At 37.7% G+C, this 26,822-nt stretch overlaps 1 protein-coding gene and 1 pseudogene across 2 annotated transcripts; both read left to right on the top strand.

The window, feature by feature from the left end:
- The first annotated feature begins 82 nt into the window (after positions 1-82).
- Positions 83-26,677, top strand: TMEM59 (transmembrane protein 59). Of its 2 annotated transcripts, XM_078073111.1 has the most exons (9): positions 83-353; positions 3,917-3,949; positions 4,985-5,090; positions 7,056-7,150; positions 9,559-9,711; positions 11,269-11,350; positions 12,392-12,473; positions 16,134-16,242; positions 26,035-26,677. In XM_078073111.1, exons 1-9 carry the CDS (start codon positions 165-167, stop codon positions 26,188-26,190), a joined length of 1,005 nt encoding a protein of 334 aa, XP_077929237.1. In that variant the 5' UTR covers positions 83-164; the 3' UTR covers positions 26,191-26,677. The 2 variants fall into 2 exon arrangements, with proteins under 2 accessions (XP_077929237.1, XP_077929238.1); XM_078073112.1 differs by lacking the exon at positions 3,917-3,949 and having other exon boundaries at positions 84-353.
- LOC144381927 (heat shock protein HSP 90-beta pseudogene) lies at positions 20,984-26,028 on the top strand (annotated as a pseudogene).
- Positions 26,678-26,822: the final 145 nt, after the last annotated feature.

Consider the following 26,822-nt stretch of genomic DNA (forward strand, 5'->3'; position numbering starts at 1 on the left):
GGGGCGGGAGGCGGCAGTTTTGGGCGGGTCAGGGCGGAGCTGAGGAGACGGCGGAGGCGGAAGCGGCGGCCTGAGGGGCGGGGAAGGGGCTGGCCCCGGAAGGCGGAGGAAACCCTGAAAAGAAAACAGCAACAAGCTGAGCTACTGTGACAGAGGGAAACAAAATGGCGGCGCCGAAGGGGAGCCTCTGGGTCAGGGCCCAGCTGGGGCTCCCGCCGCTGCTGCTGCTGACCATGGCCCTGGCCGGAGGCTCGGGGACCGCTTCGGCTGAAGCGTTTGACTCGATCTTGGGTGATACGGCGTCTTGTCACCGGGCCTGTCAGTTGACCTTCCCCTTGCATACCTACCCCAAGGTAGGGCCCGTCCGAACCGGGCTACGACCCTCCCCTGGCCGCGGATCTCTCCGCTCTCTCGCACTTGTGTCGGCTTGGGAAACTGGGTGTCGAATCCACACCCTACAACCGCTGTCTCCCACCTGTGTAGCTCCTGTTTTCTTCCCTAATTCTACCCGCACCCATCTCCTGCTGTAATTACCGGAAGTTTGTGCTGCATCGACCGTATATTAGGCTGGGGACGCAGAGATGAGCAAGACATGACCCCTTTCCCCTGGCAGTTTGCGGGGCGGCAGGGGAGACGAGCACTCCGATGGGGAGGAGGATATGCAGTCAAATGCTCTGCCACTGAGCTATACCCCCTGGGGAGGAGGATATGGATGATTAATGCAGGGTCTTCACTTTCAAGGAGCGTAAGGGATGGCGGGGGGCAGGAGCAGATATGCAAGCCCACAAAAGGTTAGTTCATAACCCATGTTTACTGAGCGCCTCTCTGGGCCGGGAGCGCACAGTATGTTCTGGGAGTCAGACAAGCAGACAGTTCCACCGTGGTATGAAATATATTAAGTCAGCCCTAGGAGTTGAGAGACGCACAGGAAGGGCTTTCCGCCTGTGTTGAATTACTGTGTGCGAGACTGCCACTAGGGTTTGAGGTGGCTTAGAGAAAAAGCAATTAGGTTTCTGCATTCAGAGAACTTATCGTTCAGTGCAGAAGACAGAGGGAATTCGTGGCGCAGGTATAGAAATGAGACTGCCCCTGGGGGGGTCGGGGTCCCAGTTTACCGAGGGGAGTGACCCTGCTTTCACTTCTCGTCGCCTGCGGTTGATGCCTTTCCTTTAATTCCATTCTGCTTCTCAAGTTTTTTGTTTTTTTTTTTTTTTTCAACTTAGGAACTCTTTACTCAACATTCTAAATTGTGTGGTGACTCCCCACCCTTTCCCATATATAATTTGGATATATGCGCCCTTCCCCCCACTGGCTTTTTTTGTAAGAGCTTTTGCTGTTGTTACTGGTCTTTTTCTCCTTGTATTCCTTTTATCTCCTCTGTGCTGTTGGCTTAACCGTGTGGCTAGCCCTCTTTGCTCTCTCAGACTACGAGGTGACCACGAGGAGAGGGCCGATGAACTTTAGGATGTTCCTTATTGGCAAATGCTTTCAGGTCTTTGATATGAAAAGCTCTAAATGCTTTCACTTCCCATATGTCTGTTTACTGCAGGATTTTATGTTGCATGGGGTTTATCAATTTTCAAGAAAAAGTGTGGGAGATTGATTATCCTAAAATTTTCAGTCAGATACTAATATAGCAATCAGGAGAAAGAAATGAGAGATTCTGACTTCCAGGTTTAAATCAATGTGCACTGCCCCTAAACACATTACTTTCTTCTCTACTTATAAGCCTGTCATCATTAAGAAGATTGTATGTATCACTAAGATTTATTTGGCCTGGCATTGAATGGAGACTTATTTTGTATCCTTCTAGTGTTTTCTTGTGTTTTTTTCCTTTTTTGAGATTTTCCTAGCAAACTTGTAGTATGACCCAGAATGCTGGGAAAATAACTAACTAAACGTTTCTGGAAACTTCAGGTACTTTTATAACATCCACTATTTAACAGTTTTTAACAATTGATGTGATGTCTGTAAGTCATTTTTGCTTCTTCATTAAAGCTGTTCTCACCAGGAACTCGAAGTCATTTGGGTCCCTGTATGTTAGATGGACTTAAAATTTATTAACTGTCTACTCTCGGTTAGCCAGTTTGATGAGAGATTTATACCCATTATCCCTAATTGTCACAACCATGCAAAGTAGGATTTTACAGTTGAGGCTCTGAAAGGTTAAGTGACTTGCCTAAGGTCACATAGCTAAGAAGTAGTGGAGTGGTAGGAATTCAGTCCTAAAACTGGCTACAGTGTGCTGCCTTCTATTAATAAAGTTGTATTAAAAATATTTAATTTACTTATTTCACTGATTTCTGTTGGCCCTCTGAATTACTGTGCTTTGCAGTTCAGGAAAAAGCAGTGTGTGTTTTAAGAAATTAGATGAATTAAGAAGCTCACATAGCCTTTCAGTCTGGTATTTGCAACTGGAAGATAGAAATCTCATTTTAATGACTCTTTTTCGAATTAATTATTTGTTGCAAGAAAGTAGAATATCTGTAAGTAGTTATTTTAAAATTCCAATATAGTTACCAATTAACTTTCTTCAAAAATGCAGTTGCATAATTTGTCTGGGTTCAAATACAAGAGACGTATGTTATGTTAACAGCAAAGCTAATTAGAGCCAACCTGGTCATTTTTAAAGAGTGTGGGCTCTGGAACCGTACAAGCCTGGGTTCCATTCCCAGCTCCACTTTTACTCTATGTGTATCTTTGCTGATCACTTAACTTCTCGTGACTTCATTTTGTCAACTGTAAAAAAAAAAAAAAAACGCCTCACACCTTACAGAGCTGGTGTGAGGATTAAAGATAATGTATGTGGCACTCTTAGCACATAAAACCAGTTTGGTACATATAGTATCTGAATAATGGTGCTGAATAATGAGAAGAGTTAGCTTGACTTAGCTCTGGGACAGAAAATGCATATATTCTATAAATAGTATCATTGAGGTCCCTTCTGATTATTTAGCTGGCATTCAGTTTGGTGGGGAGCACCATTTCCTTGTGCTCTAAATCAGAGGAGATACATTTCAGATAAGCTTGCCAATCATTTGAGATACATAGAGCATGAAATATTTACTTAGAATAATAATATTATCTAGTACATGAAACACTTAGTTGGAATAAGGATATGATTCTTAATAGCGACCAATTGAGCCCCTACTCTGTGCTGGACATTGTATAATACCTTAAGTGTTAGCGTGGTGTTTGGTACTTTGTGGGTGCTCATTAAATATATTATTATTATGCCGATTTATTAGATAGTATAGCATAATATTCATGATATTGTGGACATAAAATGTATAATCCTCATCATAATCAAGATTGACATAAGAGTATTGTCCCCATCTTACAACCAAGGAAACTGAGACTGAGAGAGATTGTCACTTGCCCAAGGTTGTACAGAGCAAGTGATGGGGCTGAGCTTCAAAGCAGGACTGATCCCTGGACCTAGGCTCTTTGCAGCATGCCCTACTCTCTTTTGAAAATGAGACTGGAGGGCTTATTGGCTGGGTTTAAGAAAAGAAAACCTACCTGAAAATGAAATGGCATGCAATATAGCTCATACTAATGAGCTCAAGCTTCCTCTGTGCAGTATAAGGAGATATGTGATGCTCCAAATACATAAGAGAATTCTTCCACTGTTTTACAAAGCTGCAAAAGCTACTCAGGTATGAAATTTATCTTAATTGTTAAAATTCTTTCAGTTTCACCTTAACAATAAATGCAACTAGAACTGAGGTCCAAAAACACTCTAGCTTCAAAATTATATGTAACACTTGTTTAATGTCAGACTGCAGCCATCTCTTCTAAATGGGTGTTGCTGCTGCATACGTCTTACTAATCCTTCTGCTGGAAAGAAATGCATACCTTTCTCTTCCGTTAATTGCTAACTGGTATATGCACATGCTGTTTGCTTCCTTATTAGGTGCCCGCCAATTTGTACACAGTGGATCACACAGTAAGTTGAAGGGGCTCCCCCACATGTACTGGTTTGTGTCAAATACTGTATGTACTTCATCTAACAAAAGCCTGTTGAAGACATTGTTATTAGTCTTATTAAGCAGTTAACATTTCCCCGTAATGAAGAATCGACCCTATCCTGAGCTCCCATAGATAGACAGTGATGCCTGTAACTATTGTTTTCTCTTTTAAAAAAATCTATTATTGTGATTAACACTACTACCATTTATTGAGCACCATCTGTGTCCCAGGCACTATACCGGGAATAGCTATGTTCCAGCATTATTGAGGGGTTTGGAGATAATTTATAGCTATTATCTGCTCTTCTGATAAGAAAACTGAGATTTAGATCGGTAAAGTAACGTGCAGCGTCACTCACCTGAACGATTTTAACCCAGGTCTGGCTGGTTCCAGAGGCCTTTCCCATATGCCACACTTGCTCTTGTTTGTGTTTTCAGTTAAAGTAAGCCAAGTTTAAAAGCGCCTTTCATGTAAGCATTTTTATAGATGTATGCCTCACTTTGTGGGGGCCTTTATGGCCCTATTTGCCATGTGAAGCTAGTCATGATACTTTTTCCTGAGAAGCCTGATGATTTGTATAAATATTTATGTGGCAGAGGTATGCCATTCATCCTAAGATACTTGCTTACTCATTTCTACCTCTGTTAAAGTTCTGATTATGTCACTGTTATTTTTATTTTCAAATTTTTCCCACAAAATGTAACCTTGGAATATGGGAAAAGGGTATAGTTTTTTTTTTGCTTGTTTGTTTTTGTTTTTTTTTTTACCCACTAGGCTTCTTTCTTGGGTATCACTTTTAAAATAAGAAACTAAAAGCTCTTTACATGGCAGAGGTCTTCGGTATTACCTGGCTCCTATCATATTTCTTTCTTTCTAAAAGTTACAAACTTTTATTGGACATTTTATAATAAACCCTACTAACTTTGTTTTCTTTTTTACCTTTTTTTCCCCCTGAGGGAAAAATACTATTTTTTTTTTTTTTGGTAATCCTCCTTCTTCTTGAACTCCCTAGGAAGAGGAGTTGTACGCATGTCAGAGAGGTTGCAGGCTGTTTTCAATTTGTCAATTTGTGGATGATGGAATTGATTTAAATCGGACCAAAATGGAATGTGAATCTGGTAAGATGCTATGCTAACAGTATATAACATTGTGGTTTTTTGGGGGTTGTGTTATGCTCCTTACATGTTTTCCTCAGAAAATGACAAGCATATTGTTTAAACTGATTTCTAGCATATTTTAATTATTATGAGGTTTGAGTTTTATCAGCTGCTGCTAGAAATTTCATGGACTATCAGTTTCATCTCTAGGTTTCCCCGCTATAGGAAAGTAGAGCATGAAACCTTTCCTGAGCCAAAATGGCATAAAGCAAAAAAGCAATTACCATTAATTTACATGGAAAAATTTTTGAGTGCTCTCAGTCCCCAAAAATAACCTCTCCTAGGCTTTTCTGATACCTTAGGACACATCTTGCTAAGGAGGCACAACATAAATCAAGATAAAACACAGATGCTCACAGACACAGTTCAAAGCTCTGGCGGCTGGATGCGGAGCAGCGCTCCCCGGGGAGGAGCTTGGCGGTGCCTCTCTTGCTGCTGGGGCACGCGTGCTGCCTCTGCAATGGCTCGCTGCAAAACAAATGCTGAACTTTGTTTTCGCTTTCTTTTTCCTCAAAGCATGAATCCTCTTTGGATTTCTTTTGGTTAGCAAAAATAGGTATGAACTCCTGAAAAGTGGGGGCTACTCCTATTTGTTGAGACAATGTTGATTTTGTACCGTGGATAGGACACCTTTGTGTAACCAAGCATTCGGTTTAAATGCAGTAGTAATTACCCTTCTCATAATTCATCACTACCTTTTCAATGGGTAGTATAATTTTCCTAAGCCTTTCAATCATAGGCCAGTTGATTTAGCTCAAGTTTTTTTTCCACTGAATCAGGCCTTTGACTCACTATTTAATAGTGTATTCTTTGTGGGTCATGCCGATAAAAGAAGTAACCAGAGTCTGTCATCTCTTAAATCACTGTTCTTACCTTTTGCTGAAAGAGATGTGGTTAATAAAAGAACCCTGTAATCAAGACAAAATTGACATTTAACTTTTCAAAGAAACTATAATGGAATTTTCTCCATTCATTACATTATGCTGTTTATTCAGTGTAGCAGGAGGTATCTTTTTCCACATCACTATGCCATGACTCCTGTCTAGTCTCCTTGATTTCATGACCTTATTTTTTATGGCTCAGTCTCCTAACTGGCCATCTTTATATGTGCATAATGCTGTTCAATTTATTATCTAGCACCTTTGAGAAGTATATTACAAATACATGACTGGGTCGGAAAGAAAGATAAAATTGTTACGGTGGTAAAGTGTTATATATCACAAGAAAGAACTGGCTCCAGTGAACTAAATGAAGAGGGTGTGTACCCATCTTAACTTTGGAATCCTGCTGTAGAACACTTTCTAAGTTCAGTTTCTCAGAATTTAAGGTGTTAAACTGATTGTTTTGTTTTTCTTTGCTATGGGAATACCCTTGAGTCTCAGCAGAGTGATCCCATTCTTAACGGTAATGTCACACATTTGTGTAAATCACTAAAATACATTGTTCAACTCCATGAAGTATGGCATTTCCATTTTAAGCATATAGAAATCAACAGTTGGAAAGGTTAAACAGCATGGCCCAGGACACATACACAGCCAAATGTGTATGGAGCCCAAACTTCAGGATGCCAGACCGTGTTTTTTCCACTTTGCAAACCTTAGCGGTGAGGATCCCCTTATTATGAATGTCATCATCTAGCCTGAGCCTGAGTGTGTAATCAGTAGATTTATACTGGAAACATCTGACATGTGGGAGGTAGAAGATATGGGGTTTATTAAGATAATACGTTTGCTACTATTAATCAAATTTTGAAAATTCATATTGATGAAATTCATATTGATGAAATGCTTTTTAAGTAAAAGAAATTTTTTTTATAAAACGCCAAATCCCTTCTTTTCTATCCTTCCCCTTTTTCTTTCCTTCCCTTTTTCTCCTTCCCTTCGTCTCTCTCTTTTTCCTTGTAATTTGACTGTTTTTCTCTTACAGCATGTACAGAAGCATATTCCCAATCTGATGAGCAATATGCTTGCCATCTTGGTTGCCAGAATCAGCTGCCATTCGCTGAACTGAGACAAGAACAAGTATGAAACAAATACTGCCTTTCAGAATTGCCTGCTTAAATTGCACTGACTTGTATTGAAATGTTTATCGCCCACTAGATACTGTTTTAGTGTTATATTTTATAGTTTTCAGCAAACAAATTATATGTTTGCAAATAGAAAAGTCAATTGCATAATTACTTTTGTATAATGCTTTACTGTCAAAAGTTACATTCATATCCATAATCTCTTTCGTTTTTTTTCTCTCGGTCCAGTGATGATATTATCCCCATTTTGCATATGAAAAAACTGAGGCTCAGAGAAGTGGATAGTTGAGAGTCATTTTTTTTCACCCCAACTGCCATTGCCTTAACTTAGATCATCATTCCTTTCTCATCTGTATTACTAAACTTGCAAACTATTTTTCCACTTCACCCCCTTCTGTCCATCCTTTAGTATGTGTTCAGATATTTATTTTCTAAATGGAAATCTCATCATGTCATTCTCCTGTCTTACATGCTTCAGGACCCCCTCCCCCCCAATTACATACTGGGTTAAGTCCAAACTGCTTATCGTGGCCTGGCTCCTGATTACCTCTCTTAGGCCATCTCTTTTCCCCACCCCTCATACTTTATACTCCAAACATACTGGATAAAGTTTGTTAATTTTATTAACTTTTGCATAGAAAGTACAGCTACATGGTATAGAACTCAGAAGGTAAAAAGAGTATGTAGTGAAAAATCTCCTACCCCTGTATCTCCTAGCCATTCAGTTTTCCTCTTAATGTAGCCAGGGTTACCAAGAAAGACATATTTTATGCATGTACAAGGATATATATATATATTCCTTCTTTTTTAAAATACAAGTATACATAAAGAATGTCTACTCATTCTGTTTTTCATTGTACAATCCATTTTGTGGATGTATCATAATTTATTTAAGCAATCTCTTATTTGGACATGTTGGTTGTTTCTAATCTTTTTCACTTATAAGCGATGTTGCATACTTCACACATTTATATCTATAGAATAAAATCATAGTAGAATTGCTGAGCAAGAGGTATCTGTATTTTAATTTTGAGAAGTAGAGCAAAATTGCCCTCTGTGGAATTTGTACCAATTTTTAAAATTGAGATATAATTCGCATACTATAAAGTTCACCCTTGTGAAGTATTCAATTCGGTAGTTGTTAGTATGTTCACAAAGTTGTGCAACCATCATCACTATCTAATTCCAAGCATTTTAATCACCCCAAAAAGAAATCCCATACCCACTTCTTTCCTTCTTCCCCAACTCCCGACAATGTATCACTTTTAATATATTTTAAATTTGTGTTGGTCTTACTATGAGTAATGTTAAACATGTTTTCTAATTTTTAAGAGACTTTTTTTTCTCTTAGTTGTATACCTACTGAATAGTTCTTAATTTTTATATGATGAGTTAATTCATGGTTTTGTTCCTTCTACTCCCCATCCTTCTATTGAATCCCCTTGATTCAGGGCAGGTATCATTTCTTTTGTGAAGCCTTCTTAACCCCTTCTCACCTTGGTTTGGGTTAGGTGCCTTTCTCCATACACACGTATTACCCTGTTTTTAACCTCTGTCCTATATAGATTACACAGTTTAAGCACAGGTATATGTTGATGAATAAAATACACATGGTCCCTGATCTCCTAAAATTCATAATCTCAGTGAATACTTGTTTGGTGAATTAATCAATGAAAAATTTCACAGCTATTAGTGGGAAAATTGGATCATGAATATAGATCTTTTGATTCTACAAACTGATCTCTTACTCCATAATGCCTCTCTTTTGAAATATAGCAGAACCAAAGCCATCCCTAGAGTGCAGCAAATGGGGCCCACTGCTGCTAAATAAGTGAAAAAGTCAGAATTTGGGGAACATGATCACCATTCATGTTAAAATCAGTAGTTTACTATATATATTCAGTGCATAGGTATTCCCCTCACCCTGCCCTGCTATCAGATGTCTCACATTTTATGCATATATTCTTTTGGTTGGCTTTTTTTCCTTCCCCTTTTCCACTGATGTTCATTATAGCATGATGTATTTACATAAAAGCATTAAAGATGAGAATGGTAGAATTTGTCCTTCCCCCTTCTATCTCTTGAGACCTTGCTAATCCTTATTTAATCAAATCTTAAGATTCTTCACAATTTTGGATCTGATTCAAAAGCCTGTTATTCTGATAGAGATAATAGGTAGTTTATATGTGGGTTTGGTGGCAAATTAAAGTAGCCTGGGATCTTAAGCTTTATCACAGTTCATTTGCATAGGAAACTAGGAGTTTAATGCTAGTTATTATGGTAGAATCACTTTTTATTCCCTGTCCCTAGATTTGGGGAATCTTAATTAAGTTTGCTCTCTTGAATATACATATATAAAAATAATAGATTTCTCATGATTTACCTTTTTTTTTTTTTTTAAAGCTCATGTCCCTGATGCCAAAAATGCATCTACTCTTCCCTCTAACTCTGGTAAGGTCATTCTGGAGTGACATGATGGACTCTGCTCAGAGCTTCATAACCTCTTCATGGACTTTTTATCTTCAAGCTGATGATGGAAAAATAGTTATATTCCAGGTAATAACTGTGCTTCATAAATTCATCTAAATACCGACAATAGTAAGTGTACATGTCTTAAATGAGTGTCTTGGCATAGAGCCATATACATCATCAAATAATAATTACTGATTTGGCCTACATTAAACATTGGGCATCAAGACACAGTGAGACTTCCCTCTGCCCATCGGAAGCCTATCTCAAGCCCATTGGTCCTTCTAACAAGAACTCTGAGTCTTCTAAATTTTATAGTGGTTAAATTGATAAAATGAAACCTTTAGATATGAGAGATAAGAGTAATGAATATACTTTGAATGTAAATAATGGCATGAATATATATATCACATATGGATATTGAAGAAGAGCAATATACATCATTTTTAGTTTTTTGTAGTGCTTTTATTCATAACTCTTGTAGGAGTTTATTGAAGAAGTGTATTGCCTCCTAGAGAAGTAACTTCTCCTACCTCATTATTGACCATGTGATGTGATGATAATAACTGCTTTTCTTAAAGGTTCTTATGTACTAGGCGTTCACATATGTTATCTCAAATCTTTAAACACCTTCATGAGGTTGTATTATCCCTATTTTATTGATAAGGAAACCAAGAGTCTAACTTTTTAAGGTCACCCTGCTGGTAAGTAACAGAATTAGGCTTCAGACTCAGGTTATTTTCATTCCCAGGCTTATATCCCACCCTACCATGCTATCTTCCTTTTAATTTGGTAGTTAAATTCCTCAAATGTACCACAAACTATGTTGTGGCACTTTCTCTCAGGTAATAATTAAAGTAAACCTTTTAATTATTATTGCTAATAGAATGGCTCACTGTAAGGCTAGTATGTGGCATTATCCTGAGTCATAGGTCGTCTATACATAATTTGGTAATAAGTAAAACACAGAAGGAATTTTTTCTCTTTAAATACATGAGTAATTTCTGTGTACTAAAGCTAATTAGCTTAAAGCTTAAGTTGAATCTCAGATTGGAGCCCTCATTCATTCCTGATTAGATGTGAGATGAGCTTTGTTTCTCTCTTTGTATTAACTTCTGTGTAACTAGAAGGGAGAAACCCCTGCTCCAGAGGATCTGTCCTATATGGAGGATGTAGAGCATGGAGTATTTAGCTATAATGTATGAATTACTCATACTTAGGGAAAAATGGAATGTTTCAGATGAGAAAAATAGAGATAATAGATGTTTAGCCCAAAATTTTGGCAGTCCGCTAAATTATTCTTGATCAACTAGAAGTAGAATTCATTTTTGCAGGGTATGATATTTAATGCAGTATGTTGTAATTTGTCCCTGCTTTTTAATTTATTTTTAATGTTGTCAGAAAGTTAAACTGACTAAATACTTGACGATGCCAGAAATCTGTCTGTTTCTTTGCAAGGCACCGGATCTGATGTTTAGGAAGTGCAATTAAAATATATTGTGGCTAATGTGTTTTATTTTTTATACCAAACTTCTGTTACTTTTTCTCAATTTGAGTGTTTATACAGATGATGTGTTATAGAACTTGTTACTGAGAAAAGCATAAGAAGTAGAAATGGCTTAATTGCTTTCATTATCATTTTAGTCTAAGCCAGAAATCCAGTATGCACCACAGTTGGAGCAGGAGCCTACAAATTGGAAAGAATCGTCGCTAAGCAAAATGTCCTGTAAGTTTTATTTCAAGTAGCTTGGGATAACAACACTAGCAAATCTGGTTGTGGTCTGGAATTGGTTGTATGATTGTTCTTACACTAACAGAAAGTGAACAAATAATTTCTAAACAGTGGTTCTCAAACTTTAGAGTGCATTAGGATCTGGAGAGCTTGTTAAAACAGATTTCTGATCCCTACTTCCAAAGTTTCCAATTTACTAGGTCTAGGATAGGACCTGAGAATTTGTATTTCTAACAAGTTCCCAGATTTTGTTGATACTGTTGGTTAGGGGATCACACTTTGAGAATCAATATTCTAAAGACATGTAGCTTGCTTTGAAGGATATTTTGACTATGAACTAATGAAGTATTCTGATATTTCTGATATGCTAACCGAATAGTGAAACTATCCCAAAAGTGTGAGTTCTTGTTCTATTTTTATTTCCATGCTAGAAATAAATTTTAACTTATAGGAATGTATAACATCAACCTAAAGCTGAGCTTACCTTTTAAAATGTACTAGTTCATGGGCGCCTGGGTGGCTCAGTTGGTTAAGCGACTGCCTTCGGCTCAGGTCATGATCCCGGAGTCCCTGGATCGAGTCCCGCATCGGGCTCCCTGCTCGGCAGGGAGTCTGCTTCTCCCTCTGACCCTCCCCCCTCTCATGTGCTCTCTCTCATTCTCTCTCTCACAAATAAATAAATAAAATCTTTAAAAAAATAAATAAATAAAATAAAATGTACTAGTTTGTACCTTATTTTAGATACTGATTTAATTAACTTTCTAATTATCTTGTAATTAGATAATTAAACAGAATGTAATTAAACAGAAAGTAGCAATGTCAACAAGAATTTGAAAATAAAATAGGAAATCCATAATGTGGTAGAATATTCATTTGGTGTTTAACATGCCAGAGGAACTTGCATTCCTTATCAGTGTATCAGATTACACTTATAAAAGCAACTGGGTATCTGTACAGTCTATATATCTAGGAGTAGTTTTGAGACTAGCTTTTGGGATATAGGATATCATAAATTGTACCTTGTTATTTCAACAGATCTGCAAATGAGAAGTTCACAAACACATAGGAACTATCTTGAAGATGGAGAAAGTGATGGCTTTTTAAGATGTCTGTCTCTGTATGTATTCCTGTTTATTTATATGTATCAGTGATAAAATCTGGCTTGTATCAGACAGATGCATTCCTTTTTATTATTTTAAAATTATATCAGCTGCTAAAAAATTGTTTACCTTTTTCCTACCAACTTGTACTTTTGGATACTTTAGTTTGTTTAAAAGGTAATACACATACTACTATAATAAAACCCAAGCAGGTAGTTTTTTTCACAATACAGAAGCATTCTTGTTCTTGTTAAGATTCCCTGATTTATGTTAAGAAATGTGCTTCTCCGGACATTTAAATTAAGCTTTAAAGTATGTCTGAATGGTTTGGGGTTGGATTTTTGTTTTTATCTACATGACAGCACATGAGGCTAGGGAGAGTAGGTAAGGGGTATAGATTAAGGAGAGCTTTGTATTCTGTGCTAAGGAGTGTCAACTCTATGCCAAGGATCCTTAAAGATGGCAGGGGAAAGTGGGCAGGCAGGGGTAATGGGTACCTTATGCTCTCCTAGGAAGGAGTATCAAGCCTTCTGAGAGTGAGGGGGGTTTTATTAAAATATGTATGCTTCTCCTCCTCCAAAGAGTTCTGATATGAGCTCTCCTCCTATAGCACCCCCCTCCCCCCAAAAAAAAGAAGAAAGAGAAAGACAGTGGCCCATAGCACTTATTGATAATTATCTACTGTGTCAGATACCAGACCAAGCATTTGAGTAGAAGTGGTAAACAAATGCTTGCCCTCACAGTGTGTATACTCTAGTGGGCTCTTCTGTCTCAAGTGTAACACTACAGTAGTCCAAACTGCCTGCTTCCTATAATTTCTTACAATAAAATAGTTTCTTGACAGGTTTTATCAGGTATCAGCAGGGTTATTTTGGCACCTAAAAATTAATTCCTTTTACCAAACAAAGGCTTTAAAGACTGGGTAAGAAAAATGAGGATTTAACTTTAAATTTTCCCTTCCTTTCATTTCTAAACCTGCTTTTGACCTTGGCAGAATACGGGCATAATTTTTCTGTGTCTGATATTTAGGATTTTTGTTGCAGTTTGCTGGTCTTATGAAACCTAAGTAATCACTTAATCTTAAGTTACAGTTACAGTTTATTCTCAATACTGTACTACCTGGCAGCTTACTGGTGACTTATATACCCTTTAGCATTTTGTCATTATATTTTATGTTTTTTTAAATCTAACATTTTAAAAGTAATTTTGTAAATGTTTAATTTAGGAAATAACTTTTTAACTAGAGCTTTAATGCCTAGAAGTTTCTGTGCACAAACATGGATTATAATACTATTCTACATTTTAATAGAAAATAACTTTTTTTCCAATGCTTTTTCCCTTCAGTGAGCTCATTTGACTCTTAGAACAGTACCCTGTGATAAGTAGGTGGGTCAGAGGTGAATTACCCACCCCTAAGATTATGTATCCACTACGTTAAAGTTCAAACCTAGCTTTTTTAATTCTGCAACTTCTACTCATCCTGTTCTGCCATGGGTGTCTGTTTCCTAGAGGGTCATGAGTTTTTCATGATGGCATGCAAGATCACCTAGCCAGTCAATGGAATCTGGTCTTTTGACTCTTAACTGCAGTGCTTTTTATTATACTACATAGCTGTTATGGAGGTACCCTTAGCTTCCAGAATGGAAACTGAGGTGAACTCATTTTTTCAATTGCCATTTCTTTTTGGAGAGTCTGTTATGTGCCAGAAGCTGTTTCAGGGACTTGGGACCTAAAGAAAGATGTTCAGTCTCTGCCTCTATGGAGTTCTCAGGTCTAGCATGGTAGAGACAAATATGCAAACAATGAACAAGCAATGATGATTGCTATATATTATACATACCTCTCATATACATGGTACAAGGAGTATACCTTCAAAAGGGAGGATTGACAGAGGACATAGAAATAAGTCTTAAATAATGAACAGAGATTTTTGCTAGTTGTAACAGATTTCTTTAATTTTTTTTTCAGCTATGCTGGCTTCCTACTAAATATATAAAGTATATTAATATGTATGGAGAGTCAGGAGAATCAGAGACCAAACTGGGTGGACAGGAACTAGATAGGAGCAGGAAAGTAATCAAATCTAAGTATTGGGAAGAGGCATCTATGTGAAGGATAGAAGATCAGGTTGGAGAGCTTGGTAAATCCTGCAAGCAGTTACCAACTAGGGTGATGGACAAGGGGAACAAGAGATAATGGAGGGGCGCCTGGGTGGCTCAGTTGGTTAAGCGACTGCCTTCGGCTCAGGTCATGATCCTGGAGTCCCTGGATCGAGTCCCACATCGGGCTCCCCGCTCAGCAAGGAGCCTGCTTCTCCCTCTGACCCTCTCCCCTCTCATGTGCTCTCTCTCTCTCATTCTCTCTGTCTCAAATAAATAAATAAAATCTTTAAAAAAAAAAAAAAAAAAAAAGAGATAATGGAGATAGTTGAGAATCTGTAGGATTGTTTTTTTGTGGAAGTGGAAGAAGCAGATGGACTCTAAAATGAGCCCCAGTTTTCTGGCTTAAGTTGTTACTGGAATCCAGATATCAAATATATCCTTCTCATTTCATGGAAGGAAATACCTTAGTACTCGGGTTAGGGCTGGAATATGTAAAGTGGGTGTTTTTTCATTAAAAATATTTTTTACTCTGTTATCTTTTTGAATTGGAATACTTAAAACAAAACATCATATAGGCGTTCCCTGCTTTTAGATGCAGTGCATTTTCCAATGTCCACCTCTTTTGCTGGGAGACAGTGACTGTGCATACCTTTTCCTTAGCATGTTCAAGTGTTGGCAAACCATCAAGTGAATGGGTTATGGTGGTAAGTATAGACATTTTATCAGGCAGTATTGGATGAGCACAGATGTGAAAATCAGACTACCTGCAGGAATTATCACAGTTTTTTAGAACTGGATTATTAAATATTTAAAAATAGCTTGACTTTTTCCTATTTTTTGACTCTTAATCTATAGTTTGGCAAACAATAGGTGAATTATGGGAAAAACATCAGTTGCTAATCCTTGTAACTGGCCGAATTTATGATATTTTAAACGTAAGAAAAATATAACTATCTCTTTACTAAGATATGCTATAATGGGTACAAAATGCCTCATAATAGATGTACTCTTGTAAATTGAAATATAAGGAAATTGTGGCAAATTAATTATTTGAACTATTCGAGGGAAGCTAACTTCTAGAAGCCTGTTGTGCATCTTTTTATAAAATAAATGATCATTTCATAATGTACCTGTTTTATACCTTAAATCTTTGAGATCCTGGGTTTTCTTAAAGCAAGTATCACTATAGTGCCTTGCAAAATAATGTATGACATACGAATAGCAGCATACAATTTATAGAACACTTTGATTTGCATTATCTCATTTAGTAATTAAAAAAGACCTTTGACAGTAATTTGCTTTAATTTTATATATTTAGCAAAAAGCCAGTATATCTGATTTTTTAAATTATAGAAGTGATAGCCATATTCCAGAAACTTGAGAAATGGAGGACCCTAATATAAAAGCTATTATAATATTTCCTTCTCTGGGTACATTTTTAAAATAGTTTTAAAGGTAGTACACAGGAAGTTTTATTTGTATTATTAAACTAAGTGCATAAGGTTGATTGCCTTTCATTATTAAGAATCTGTTTTTTATATTATGAAATTTTAACCTGACTAACTTGTTTTTTAGTAACTCTGGGTGGATTTTAACCACGACTCTTGTCCTCTCGGTGATGGTATTGCTCTGGATCTGTTGTGCGACCGTCGCTACGGCTGTGGAGCAGTATGTTCCCTCTGAGGTGGGTTTAATCCAAGCCCTTGGGCTGTTTGAACGCTGAGCCATGTGATTTTACCATTTTAAATGCCCGTTTGTTAACTAGAAAAACAAGGCCTCTCTCCTAATGGAAGGAGAGAAAATGAGGTGGTTTTAATCCCACATGGAAATGGCAGGTTTGTAGCATGAGAATCACTGTCCCCAGTTTTCCATGACACTAACTACCGGAGTGCCATATAAGTTGGCTGGTCTGAGTAAGGGGTCTCTCTCTCCCCCCCGCCCCCCCCGGTTTTCTGAGCCTAAAAAGAACCTGTTGACACCGGTTTCTAAGATGATCTGTAAGAAGAAAGATTTGTAGAACTACTTAAAATTTTAAATTAATTGCCACAAATGTTAAGGGGTAATTGCTGCTTTAGAAGCAGCAAGGCTAGAGTATTTGATTTTTGAGTTAGTATGTGCTGGTATCTAACCCTGAGAGAGATGGAAACTCTTGTGACTTCTTCTGGCCCAAGAAACCGAACTGTGTAAAGGATTTTTGTTTTGGGAAAAGGCTATAATTTGGTGAGTCAGCTTAGCTTTCAAGAAAGGAAAGTTATTTCTGTAACTAAATAGAGGATAATAATGTGTATGGACATCAAATCCAACTGAAGTACACTTTAGTTTTCTTGTGCCTCCAAAGTGTAATAGAAAAATATTTAAAAGAAGAAAGGAAAGAAATTAAAATAGAATCTAATAATAACTAGCATGTGCCTAGCATGGTGCTTAAACAACAGTCTTATCTCAGTAGGCTATAAAGAGAGCTTTTTAAAGTAAGGTTTACATATGAGTAATGATTATGATAATATTATATTTCGTGTTTTTTATTAAGATGCTACGTGATATAAGCAGCTAGAAACTGGAACAGGATAATGTTGGTCACTAACATTTATAGAGTTCTTTAAAATTTACAAAATATTTTCATATATCTGCCATGTCCAGCAATACTCTAGAGCAGGTTTTGTTATTCACTTTATAGATCAGTAAATAGGCTTATAATGCCTAGGTAACTGTCCTGGGTTTGCACAGCTGTGAAAGTATTGAAACTGGAATTCAGCTCATGTCTTTTGACTTGCAACTCCTATCCTTTTCCTATATACTATCTTTCCTATGGCTGATAAGGTGGCACAAATAATAAATATATAAAGTGTTAAGGAAAGCAGAGTCTGTGTGCTGAGATTATCAGGGAGGGCTTTTGGATAATGAGGATCTTGACCTAAATTTTGAAAAATGGGTAGTAAGGCTTGGATTAGCAGAGAGAGAGGAGAGTGTATAATTTTCCCAATTACAGACAAGAAAAAGCTATCAGGTGGGGCGCCTGGGTGGCTCAGTCAGTTAAGCGTCCAACTCTTTGATTTCAACTCAGGTCATGATCTTGGGGTCATGAGATCGAGCCCCACTTCAGGCTCCATGCTGGCTGTGGAGCCTGCTTAAGATTCTCTCTCTCCCTCTGCTCTTCCCCACCCCCCTCCATGCTTGTGCTCGCTCTCTTTCTCTCACTCTCTCTCTCAAAAAAAAAAAAAAAAAAAAAAAGCTATCAAGGAAGGACTATAAGGAATTGACTTGGTAAGAAGAACTTAAATTAGGAAATCAAATGGATAAAGTTAGACAGGATTGGGAAGAACTTGGAATTGTGGAAGTATTAAAGAATAGGTAGATTTCTATAGAACTCATCTGTTTATGATATGAATATACAGATAACATCCTCTTTCTGCGTTACCTATTTGTGTTATTGTTTAGTTTTGATGTCCATATTGTAATCATTTTGTTGTTCCTGATAAAACTGAAATTACTTACCTTATAGGAATGCCTTTGCCTGTTACTTCGTTTTGAGCTGCCCTATGCTCTCTACATCCTCATACTAATAAATCCTTATTGACCCCCACCTGCCCTGTGGTACTTTGTTCCTTCCTTTTTGTTCATCAGTACAGTTCCTTTTCCTTACTCCCCGGGTGCCCTTTGTCAAAGAAAAATTCCATAGAGATTGGTCCAGTTATTGTCAGGAAAGACTGGATGGCTGACTTAGGTGGAATTTACCTTGATCAATCCACCACAGCCTGGATCCTGGTCCGCAGGCCTACTGACTGATGTCGAGCACTTTCTCCCAGGCACTGTTCTCAATGTTTTATCTGAATTAGCACATTCAGTCCTTTCAGTAACTTGTGAGATGGCTGCTATTATTATCCCCATTTTCCAGATATGAAGAGTGTATAATTGCCCCAGTATCACTTACTAGTAGTGGCAGAATCAGAATTTGAACCCAGGTAATCTGACTCCAAAGCCAGTATGCTGAAGTTTCTTTAATTAGCCTGAAATCATAAATAGGAGAGTTGATGTTGTGTTTCATTCAGGAGCTGATCTCCTGTGTGCCCTCTTTGACACTAGGAAGATAGATAACCACCTGGACCACATGGTTCATGTTTTTGAGCCAGGATCCTCAAATTCTCTCTTATGCAAACGGTTCTCAGATGGGCATCTCATGGGTTTTCCTCTCTTATCTCCTTACGTGATTTAATGGGAATGTCCTCTTCTCATTGTGGCTTTGGTTACATCTTACAGACCTGGGGATCTTTCCCTCCCTTTCAGATGACTCTTGAGCTTCTCTTCCTTTCAGATGTTTGTCAGTGCTCTAAATTTTGTTTTGATAGTATAGCTTTAATTCTGTGAGAAATTCTCTCCTGTTTTCCAAGTTCTTTGGGGAAACACCTCACTATTCCCACATATGCCCCTTGGCCCCTGTGATCATAAAGCTTAAGGCATCAGCACTACACACAGAGTCCTGTTGGCAGCTGTTATATTCCCCCTAGATATCTGCCATATGGATGTTTCTTCCTTGCCCCTCTCTAGAACTCTACTACGTATCCTTAACAATCAAAATTATGGCTACACCCTCAAAAGGCCTGTACTTTTCTAAGGAGATATATTTTTCTGGAAAAATGTATGGAAAACAGCCCTTTAGATTCACTACTTTTAGGCTTTATTTTCTATGTGAAACCCCCTTTGGCTAGGTAATAATGTTTCAACTATTGCTTTTTCATTATAAAAATTCTTTATGCTTACTGTAGAAATTTGTAAAGTATATACAAAGAAGCAGAAAGAAAAATCACTTATCATCCAAAACTATTGTAGTATTTCCATTTTATTTTATTTTTTTAAAGATTTTATTTATTTGAGAGAGAGAGAGAATGAATGGGAGGGAGAGGGAGAGAGAATCTGAGGTAGACTCCACACTGAGTGTAGAGCCCGACACAGGGCTCCATCCCACAATCGACAGATCATGACCTGAGCCAGAACCAAGAGTCGGATGCTTAACCAGCTGAGCCACCCAGGCGCCCCTGTAGTGTTTCCATTTTAGTGGATTTCTTTTCAGCATAAATAATTTTTAATACATACTAATATTTTGTTTCTTGTTTTAAAACATATTACAGTATAAATACTCTGTCCCCGGTATTTTTTCCTCTGTTTACTGTAAAAATAGCTGAAAATTTAGCATACCAAAGTTATGCAGTTTTATTGGCCAAAAGCCAACTATTTTTCACTTTCATAAAACCTTCTCATTGATTTTATTATTGAAACATAAATTATTTTTGACCCCTTTCCATAGTAACATAAGACTTCATTTTAAGTTCTACAAGTATAATTCATGTGTGAGCGATATTATTTATATTTTGTTATATTATTTACATATATGATCCTGTGTGTTTGTAGGAAATCATAAGCCTGCTGAGAGAACATGTGTCTCTTCAGTACTGACCTGGTATCTGGGAGCTCAAACATGAAATAGAACAAGCTTCCTTTTCAGTCATTACAAAGTTTAAAATGGTGGCAATAAAGATCAGGAGTGTGATCTTAGAAACTTAGGAGCAGCTTTGTTTTTCTTGTATAGGAAAGCTCTGTAATAATTTATCTTTAGCCTGCTTTGCACATAGTAGGTACTCATCATATATCATTTGATTATAATGACCAGAAAAAGTTGGCAAAGAATTTCATTTCTTTGGTTGATCTTAAAGCAGTGTCATTTTTGAGTGACTTGACTTATAAAGATTTCTTCTCATTTCTCTACTTTTTTTTCTTTTTCACATTTTTTATGTCATTTTTGAAACTTTATGGGACGACACTTTCTTGTTGAGCTATCTGTTTAAGATAAAGAGTTTTCATTCATAGCGGTCCTAGTTGGGCAGGTCAATCTTGACATGTGAGAACAGGATGCAGCAGTATTGGATATTTCTTCCTAGAGATCAGGCAGAAATTTGCTATTGCAACAGGTGGTGATATAGATGCTTCCTCGGTGTTATCTCATCATCTGTGTGCTTCCTTTTTTCTTATTTGTCAAGATTGTGATCCTCTGATTTCATGTGGTCAGTTAAAAAGGGTTTTAGCTCTCTTGAGCCGCTCCCATGCAGTCCCTGCCCACCCTGGTTGCAGCTTTTCTCCTTTACGATGCCTGAGGAAGTGCACCATGGAGAGGAGGAGGTGGAGACTTGCCTTCCAGACAGAAATTGCCCAGTTCATGTTTCTTGTCATCAACACCTTCTGTTCCAAGAAGGAAATTTTCCTTTGGGAATTGATCAGTAGTGCTTGGACAAGATTCTCTATCAGAGCCTGACAGACCCTTCTAAGTTGGACAGTGTTAAAAAACTGAAACCCTTAGGAATACACCCTGACTCCGCTAGACACAGGGCTTTACATAACCAAAGCTGACCTCATAAATAATTTGGGAGCCATTGCCAGGTTGGGTACTAAAGCATTTATGGAGCCTCTTTAGGCTGATGCAGACCTCTCTGTGATTGGACAGTTTGGTGTTGGCTGCTATTCTGCCTCCATGGTGGTAGAGAAAGTGACTGTGATCACAAAGCATAGTGATGATGAGCAGTGTGCCTGGGAGTCTTCTGCTGGGGCTCCTTCACTATATATGTGGACCATGATGAGCCCATTGGCTGGGCTACCAAAGTGGTCCTCCACCTTAAAGAAGACCAGAGTACTTGGGAGAGGCTGGTCAAAGAAGTGGTGAAGAAGCACTCACAGTTATCCCATCACTCTTTATTTGGAGAAGGAACAAGAGAAAGAAATCATTGATAGTGAGGCAGAGGAATAGAAAGGTGAGAAAGGAGATAAAGATAATGAGAAACCCAAGACTGAAGATGTGGGCTCAGATGAGGAGGATGATAGCAGGAAGGACAACAAAAAGAGAACAAAGAAGATTAAGGAGAAATGTATTTATCAGGAAGAACTGAACAAGACAGGCTCATTTGGACCAGAAACTCTGGTGACATCACCCAGGAGGAATATGGAGGGTTCTACAAGAGTCCTACCAATGACTGGGAAGACCACTTGGTAGTCAAGCACTTATCTCTAGAAGGTGAGTTAGAGTTTAGAGCATTGCTGTTCATTCCCTGTTGGGCTCCTTTTGATTTCTGAGAACAAGAATAAAAAGAACAATATCAGACTCAGTCTGCTGTCTGTTCATCATGGACAGCTGTGATGAATTGATAAGAGAGTATCTCAACTTCATCCATGGTTGTGGTTGACTCTGAGTACCTGCCCCTGAACATTGCCCAAGAAACACTGCAACAGAGCAAAATCTCCAAGGTCATTTGCAAAAATACTGTGAACATATGCCTTGAGCTCTTTGAGCTGGCAGAAGACAAGGAGAACTATATAAGAAATTGTATGAGCCAATCTCTAAAAATTTAAAAGCTTAGAATCCGTGAGGACTTGACTAATTGGCTACTCCTTTCTGAGCTGCTTTACCACACCTCCTAGTCTAGAAAGGAGAGGACTTCTCTTTCAGAATATGTCTCTCACATGAAGCAGACCCAGAAGTCCACCTGTTACATCACTGGTGAGAGCAAAGAGCAGGTTGTCAACTCTGCTCTTGTGGAGCAAATACAGAAGCAGGGCTTTGAGGTAGTTTAGATAACCGAGCCTATTGATGTATACTGCGTGCAGCAGCTCAAGGAGTTTGATGTGAAGAGCCTGGTCTCCTGTTACCAAGGAGGGTGTGGAGCTGCAGGAGAATGAAGAGGAGAAGAAGAAAGTGGAGGAGAACAAGGCCGTTTGAGAACCTCTGCAAATTCATGAAAGAAATCTTAGATAAGAAGGTGACGATTTCTGGGGCACCTGGGTGGCTCAGTCAGTTAGGCGTACAACTCTTGATTTCGGCTCAGGTCATGGTCTCAGGGTCCTGAGATCGAGCCCTGCATAAAGTTCCACGCTCAGCAGGGAGTCTACTTGAGATTCTCTCTCTCTTAAATAAATAAATCTAAAAAAAAAAAAAAAAGGTGACAGTTTCCAATAGGCTTAGGTCTTCACCCTGCTGCATTGTGACTAGCACCTACACTTGGACAGCTAACATGGAGCACATCAGAAAAGCCCAGGCACTTTGGGATAACTCTGCAACGGGCTGTAGGATGACCAGAAAGCACCTGGAGCTCGACCCTGACCACCCCATTGTGGAGACACTACAGCAGAAGGCAGAGGCTGACAAGAATGACAAGGTCATCAAGGACTTGGTGGTGCTGGTGTTTGAAACGACACTTCTCTCTTCTGGCTTCTCACTTGAGGATCCCCAGACCCACTCCAGCAGTTATCCACTTCATGGTCAAGTAAGGGCTGGGCATTGATACAGATGAAGTGACAGCACAGAAACCCAGCGCTGCTCTTCCTGATGAGATCCTCCCCCTTGAGGCTGATGAGGATGCCTTTCTCGTGGAACAAGTAGATTAGTAGGAGTTTCTACCTGCAGACCTTGTGCCCTCTGTATAGTGTCCCCATGGTTTCCCCAGTGGCCTTGAGTGGCCCTGGCCCACCTGGTTCCCTCTGCTGATTCCAAGTGGGTTTTTCCCCTCCTGTCTTTCTGTCTAAGGCAGGATACAAGGGCCTTGAGCGCTATCTTTTCCCACATCTGACATTGGGTTTGGATGTGTGTTGTGGGGTTTTTGTTTATTTTGTTAGGAAATCAAAGATGTGAAATAAAGAAGATGCAGTTTTATACAAAAAAAAAGAAGAAGAAGAAGAAGGGTTTTGGAAGATTCCTAATAACATTGACGTTAGTAAATCACATACATTTATGAATAACTTACTATGTGCCAGGCTATGTTCAAGGGACTAGAGATACAATTGAGAATATTATGATCAAGATGGAATGAAATGAAATGATGAAGGCTTCCAAGATTCAGGAAGTAGGGTGAATATGTCTTAAATTGTAATAAGCATTATTTTTTTTGTCTTTAAAAAAAAAAAAGACCAAGAACCTTACTGTTCAGAAGTGTTAAGTCTGCTAAAAGAGTCAGAAAATCAGAAAACAATATAAGTGCTACAGTTTTTAAATCCAAATTCTGTTAAGAAGCTGAGTTTTGGAGATTTAAGCAGCTTTCCCGAGCTCGTGTAACTGGCTAGTGGCAGAGCCAGGCCCAAAGCCCACTGCATACTTACTAATTTACTTGTTAACTTTTAGAAGTAATATGTGTGACCTCAGTTGTCTTCTTTTTCTTCACTTCTCAGATAAATCAGTTAATAGTTTAAGCAGTTTTTCTAAGTAATTACCACATTTTAATTTTATCTTCTATTTAATTTTTATCTTCTGTTGTAATTTTATCTTTCTTGTTTTATCAGCTTTAGACATTATCTGAGGTCTTCTTACTGAAAAATGAGGAACTTGGTTTGCTCATACTATCTCCCACATCACCTTCATCTCTTCACATTCTGGTTTTTGTAATGTAAATTTTATAGACTTTTAGTGATTGCTCTGTAAATTTCAGTTGACTCCTCATTACTTCCTTTCCTTCCCTCTTTCTTCCCATACTCTGCTCTCAATTTTCATTAGTTATTATGACCCTTGACAATAAAATGCAAATGTTAATTCTTCTGTATATATACTTCAATGCTTTGCTACTGGTTGACTTGGAAAATTAAAATCCAGTAGACAGCATTTACAATATTATGACTATGTAAGTATTCAAAATAGAACCAAATACAGTGAATAGAGTCACATAAAAGCAAATAGAAAACTGAATTACTTAAAACTTTCCCAAGAGAATCTTCCAACTATCTCTGCTTAATGGAATCTTTTTTTGTTTTGTTCTAGTTTTCTTCCCATTTTCTAAGTCCTCTGAACTGCTGCTGTTTCTTGTATTCTATGTGTTTTGCTTTCTTGAATTACTTTTGCTGGAGTACTTTCTTAAGTAATTTTTTTCATAAAGGATGCTTGGGTGGTAAACTTATCAAGTTAACACTTGAAAATCTCTCTGTTGTACTCTTGTATTTAATTGGTAATTTGAGAATGCAGAATAGACACAAAATCAATATACATACTACAGATTATCCATATGCTCTCATTCATTTCTCCGCATACATTTTACACTTTCTTCCTGTTCTAGATAGCTTCTTCCATGTCGATGTTTGAAATCATTGCAACAGTTCCTGGTTGCTGTTTCAAGGTCTTTAAATGCTGTTTGGTAAAGTTGTGAAAGTTTTTCTTTCCCAGTGTCCCAGAGCAAATTATCACACGTTAATTCTGAGTTTTAAGGAGGCCACATTATGTCAGCTTTATGTCCAATCCATCAACCACTGAATTTGTCTGCAAGATACTCTCTTACTGGAAAAGCGTAAGGTACTGGGCTCCCTCGTTGTTGCAGGATAGTTGTTGCCTTGAAACTGTAGGCATCAGGCCACATCTGAAACATGTTCAAGTCAGCACCCATCATGACAGTCACTTTTAGAACATTTTCATTACACCAAAAAGAAACCTCGGACTCATTAGTAGTCACTCCCACTGCCTCCCAAGGACCGCCACCACCACCCTGAGCCATAAACACCCAAAATGTGGTCTCTCATGACTGATGTCTTTCACTTTGCATAATGTGTTCAAGGTTCATCCATGCTGTAGCATGTAGCAGTGTTGGTAGATGCTTAATCTCTTGAAAGTCCTCGTTATTCAGCATCTTTTAAAAAATACTTTTCCAATATCAAGTACTTTTAGGTGGTTTTTGCTTTATAATCTAGTCAGTTTCCCTGTTAATAATGTCAGCACTTCAGTTGTTAACTGATAGATTCAGAGATTTGTTGCTGTATGAGTTAACGACATCTACCCATTCCGTAGTAAACACTTCTCACTTTGCTTTTCTGCATCTAGGAGATAGACCTAATCCAAATAGACCTACTTTCAAAAGATGTTAGACATAACTATTACACTCCAGGGAGTTTTATGCTGTTTACATTGATTCTGTTTTATGATTTTATTCTTTTTTTGTAGTATTTTCTTGGATATGATAGAAATAATTTGAGGAGCTTTTATATATTTCTGAAGAGATTTGTATCTGTGTTAAAGTGTTTCATGTATATTCTTTGTTCTACTCATAGCCTTTTGAAATATCATTTTCCAATGTGTTAAGTCAAAACCTACCCCAAATCATTAGATCACTTGTTCAGAGAGCTAAGATCTTAAAGGAATTGATCACCTAACACATCAAACATCCAGAATCAGTGCTCTTGGTTTGACCACACTAACTCCATTTAAACCTGAGCAATTTTTCTTGATACTTAGTTGTTATCTTTCTAAGTATTTTAAGTTGGGACATGTGGAAAAGTTTTCTTTGGCCATCTATTGGAAGCTGAATCACATATCAGTAACACTGAGTAAAAGCATTCTTCATTCTTGAAATGTCTATAGTTTTTTGTTTTGTTTTACCAAATACCTGCAGATTAAATTGTTATTTGAAGACATACTCAGAGAGGTTCTTAACTATTCAAATTGTTAATGTGCATTGATTTTCTTTTGCAGAAGCTGAGTATCTATGGTGACTTGGAATTTGTGAATGAACAAAAGCTAAACAGATACCCATCTTCTTCTCTTGTGGTTGTTAGATCTAAAGCTGAAGACCATGAAGAAGCAGGGCCTCTACCTACAAAAATGAATCTTGCTCATTCAGAAATTTAAGCTTTTTTTTCTTTTTTAAAGGAAGGGTAATAGACATCTAAATTTTCATTCCTCATAGAGCTTCTAAAGATGGTTTCATTGGATAGGACTTAAAAATCACTATAAAATGCAAATAAAGTTACCCAAATCTGTGAAGACTGTATTTGCTGTAACTTTATCTGTAATTTCTTTTCTAGTAATTTAAGAGATGGATGTTTGGGATTGCATTTTTATTTTACTAATACCTGTAGCTATTTTATTATTTACATTGTTTTTGTTTGTTTTCTTTCTTAGCCAAATTCTGTGAGCTGATCATTGCTCTTCCCCACCTCCTGCCATAATACTGTCTGTCTGTCACCTTAGTTAATAAACTGAATACTCAATAGGATTTGATGCTTTTGCTCAGAAAGGCCCACAATCTGTATTTTGAGATTTAGCAGGAAATGCCCTTTAATGACACTACACTTTCAGTTGTATTGACTGAAATCATTAAAATTTTATTTGAATACTTATGTGCCGAAATTTGAGTTAATATAGTCCTGATTTTCCAGATCGTTCCTTTCACCCCTACCCAACCAGAAAAGAATTATGAAATGTTCTGTCTATTGCTATGTAATAGGATGATCAGAGAACAAACTGAAGCAAAGATGACC

Source organism: Halichoerus grypus, chromosome 5 (genome assembly GCF_964656455.1).
Source record: "Halichoerus grypus chromosome 5, mHalGry1.hap1.1, whole genome shotgun sequence".
In the NCBI taxonomy this organism is placed as follows: domain Eukaryota; kingdom Metazoa; phylum Chordata; class Mammalia; order Carnivora; family Phocidae; genus Halichoerus; species Halichoerus grypus.

What these genes read in the sequence shown, in the direction of transcription:
- TMEM59 (XM_078073111.1), top strand. Translation starts at nt 165, where the DNA reads ATGGCGGCGCCGAAGGGGAGCCTCTGGGTCAGGGCCCAGCTGGGGCTC. An exon ending in CTGAACTGAGACAAGAACAA is followed by an intron (nt 7,151 to 9,558) that starts GTATGAAACAAA and finishes TTTTTTTTAAAG; the next exon opens with CTCATGTCCCTGATGCCAAA. An exon ending in TTTTTAAGATGTCTGTCTCT is followed by an intron (nt 12,474 to 16,133) that starts GTATGTATTCCT and finishes CTTGTTTTTTAG; the next exon opens with TAACTCTGGGTGGATTTTAA.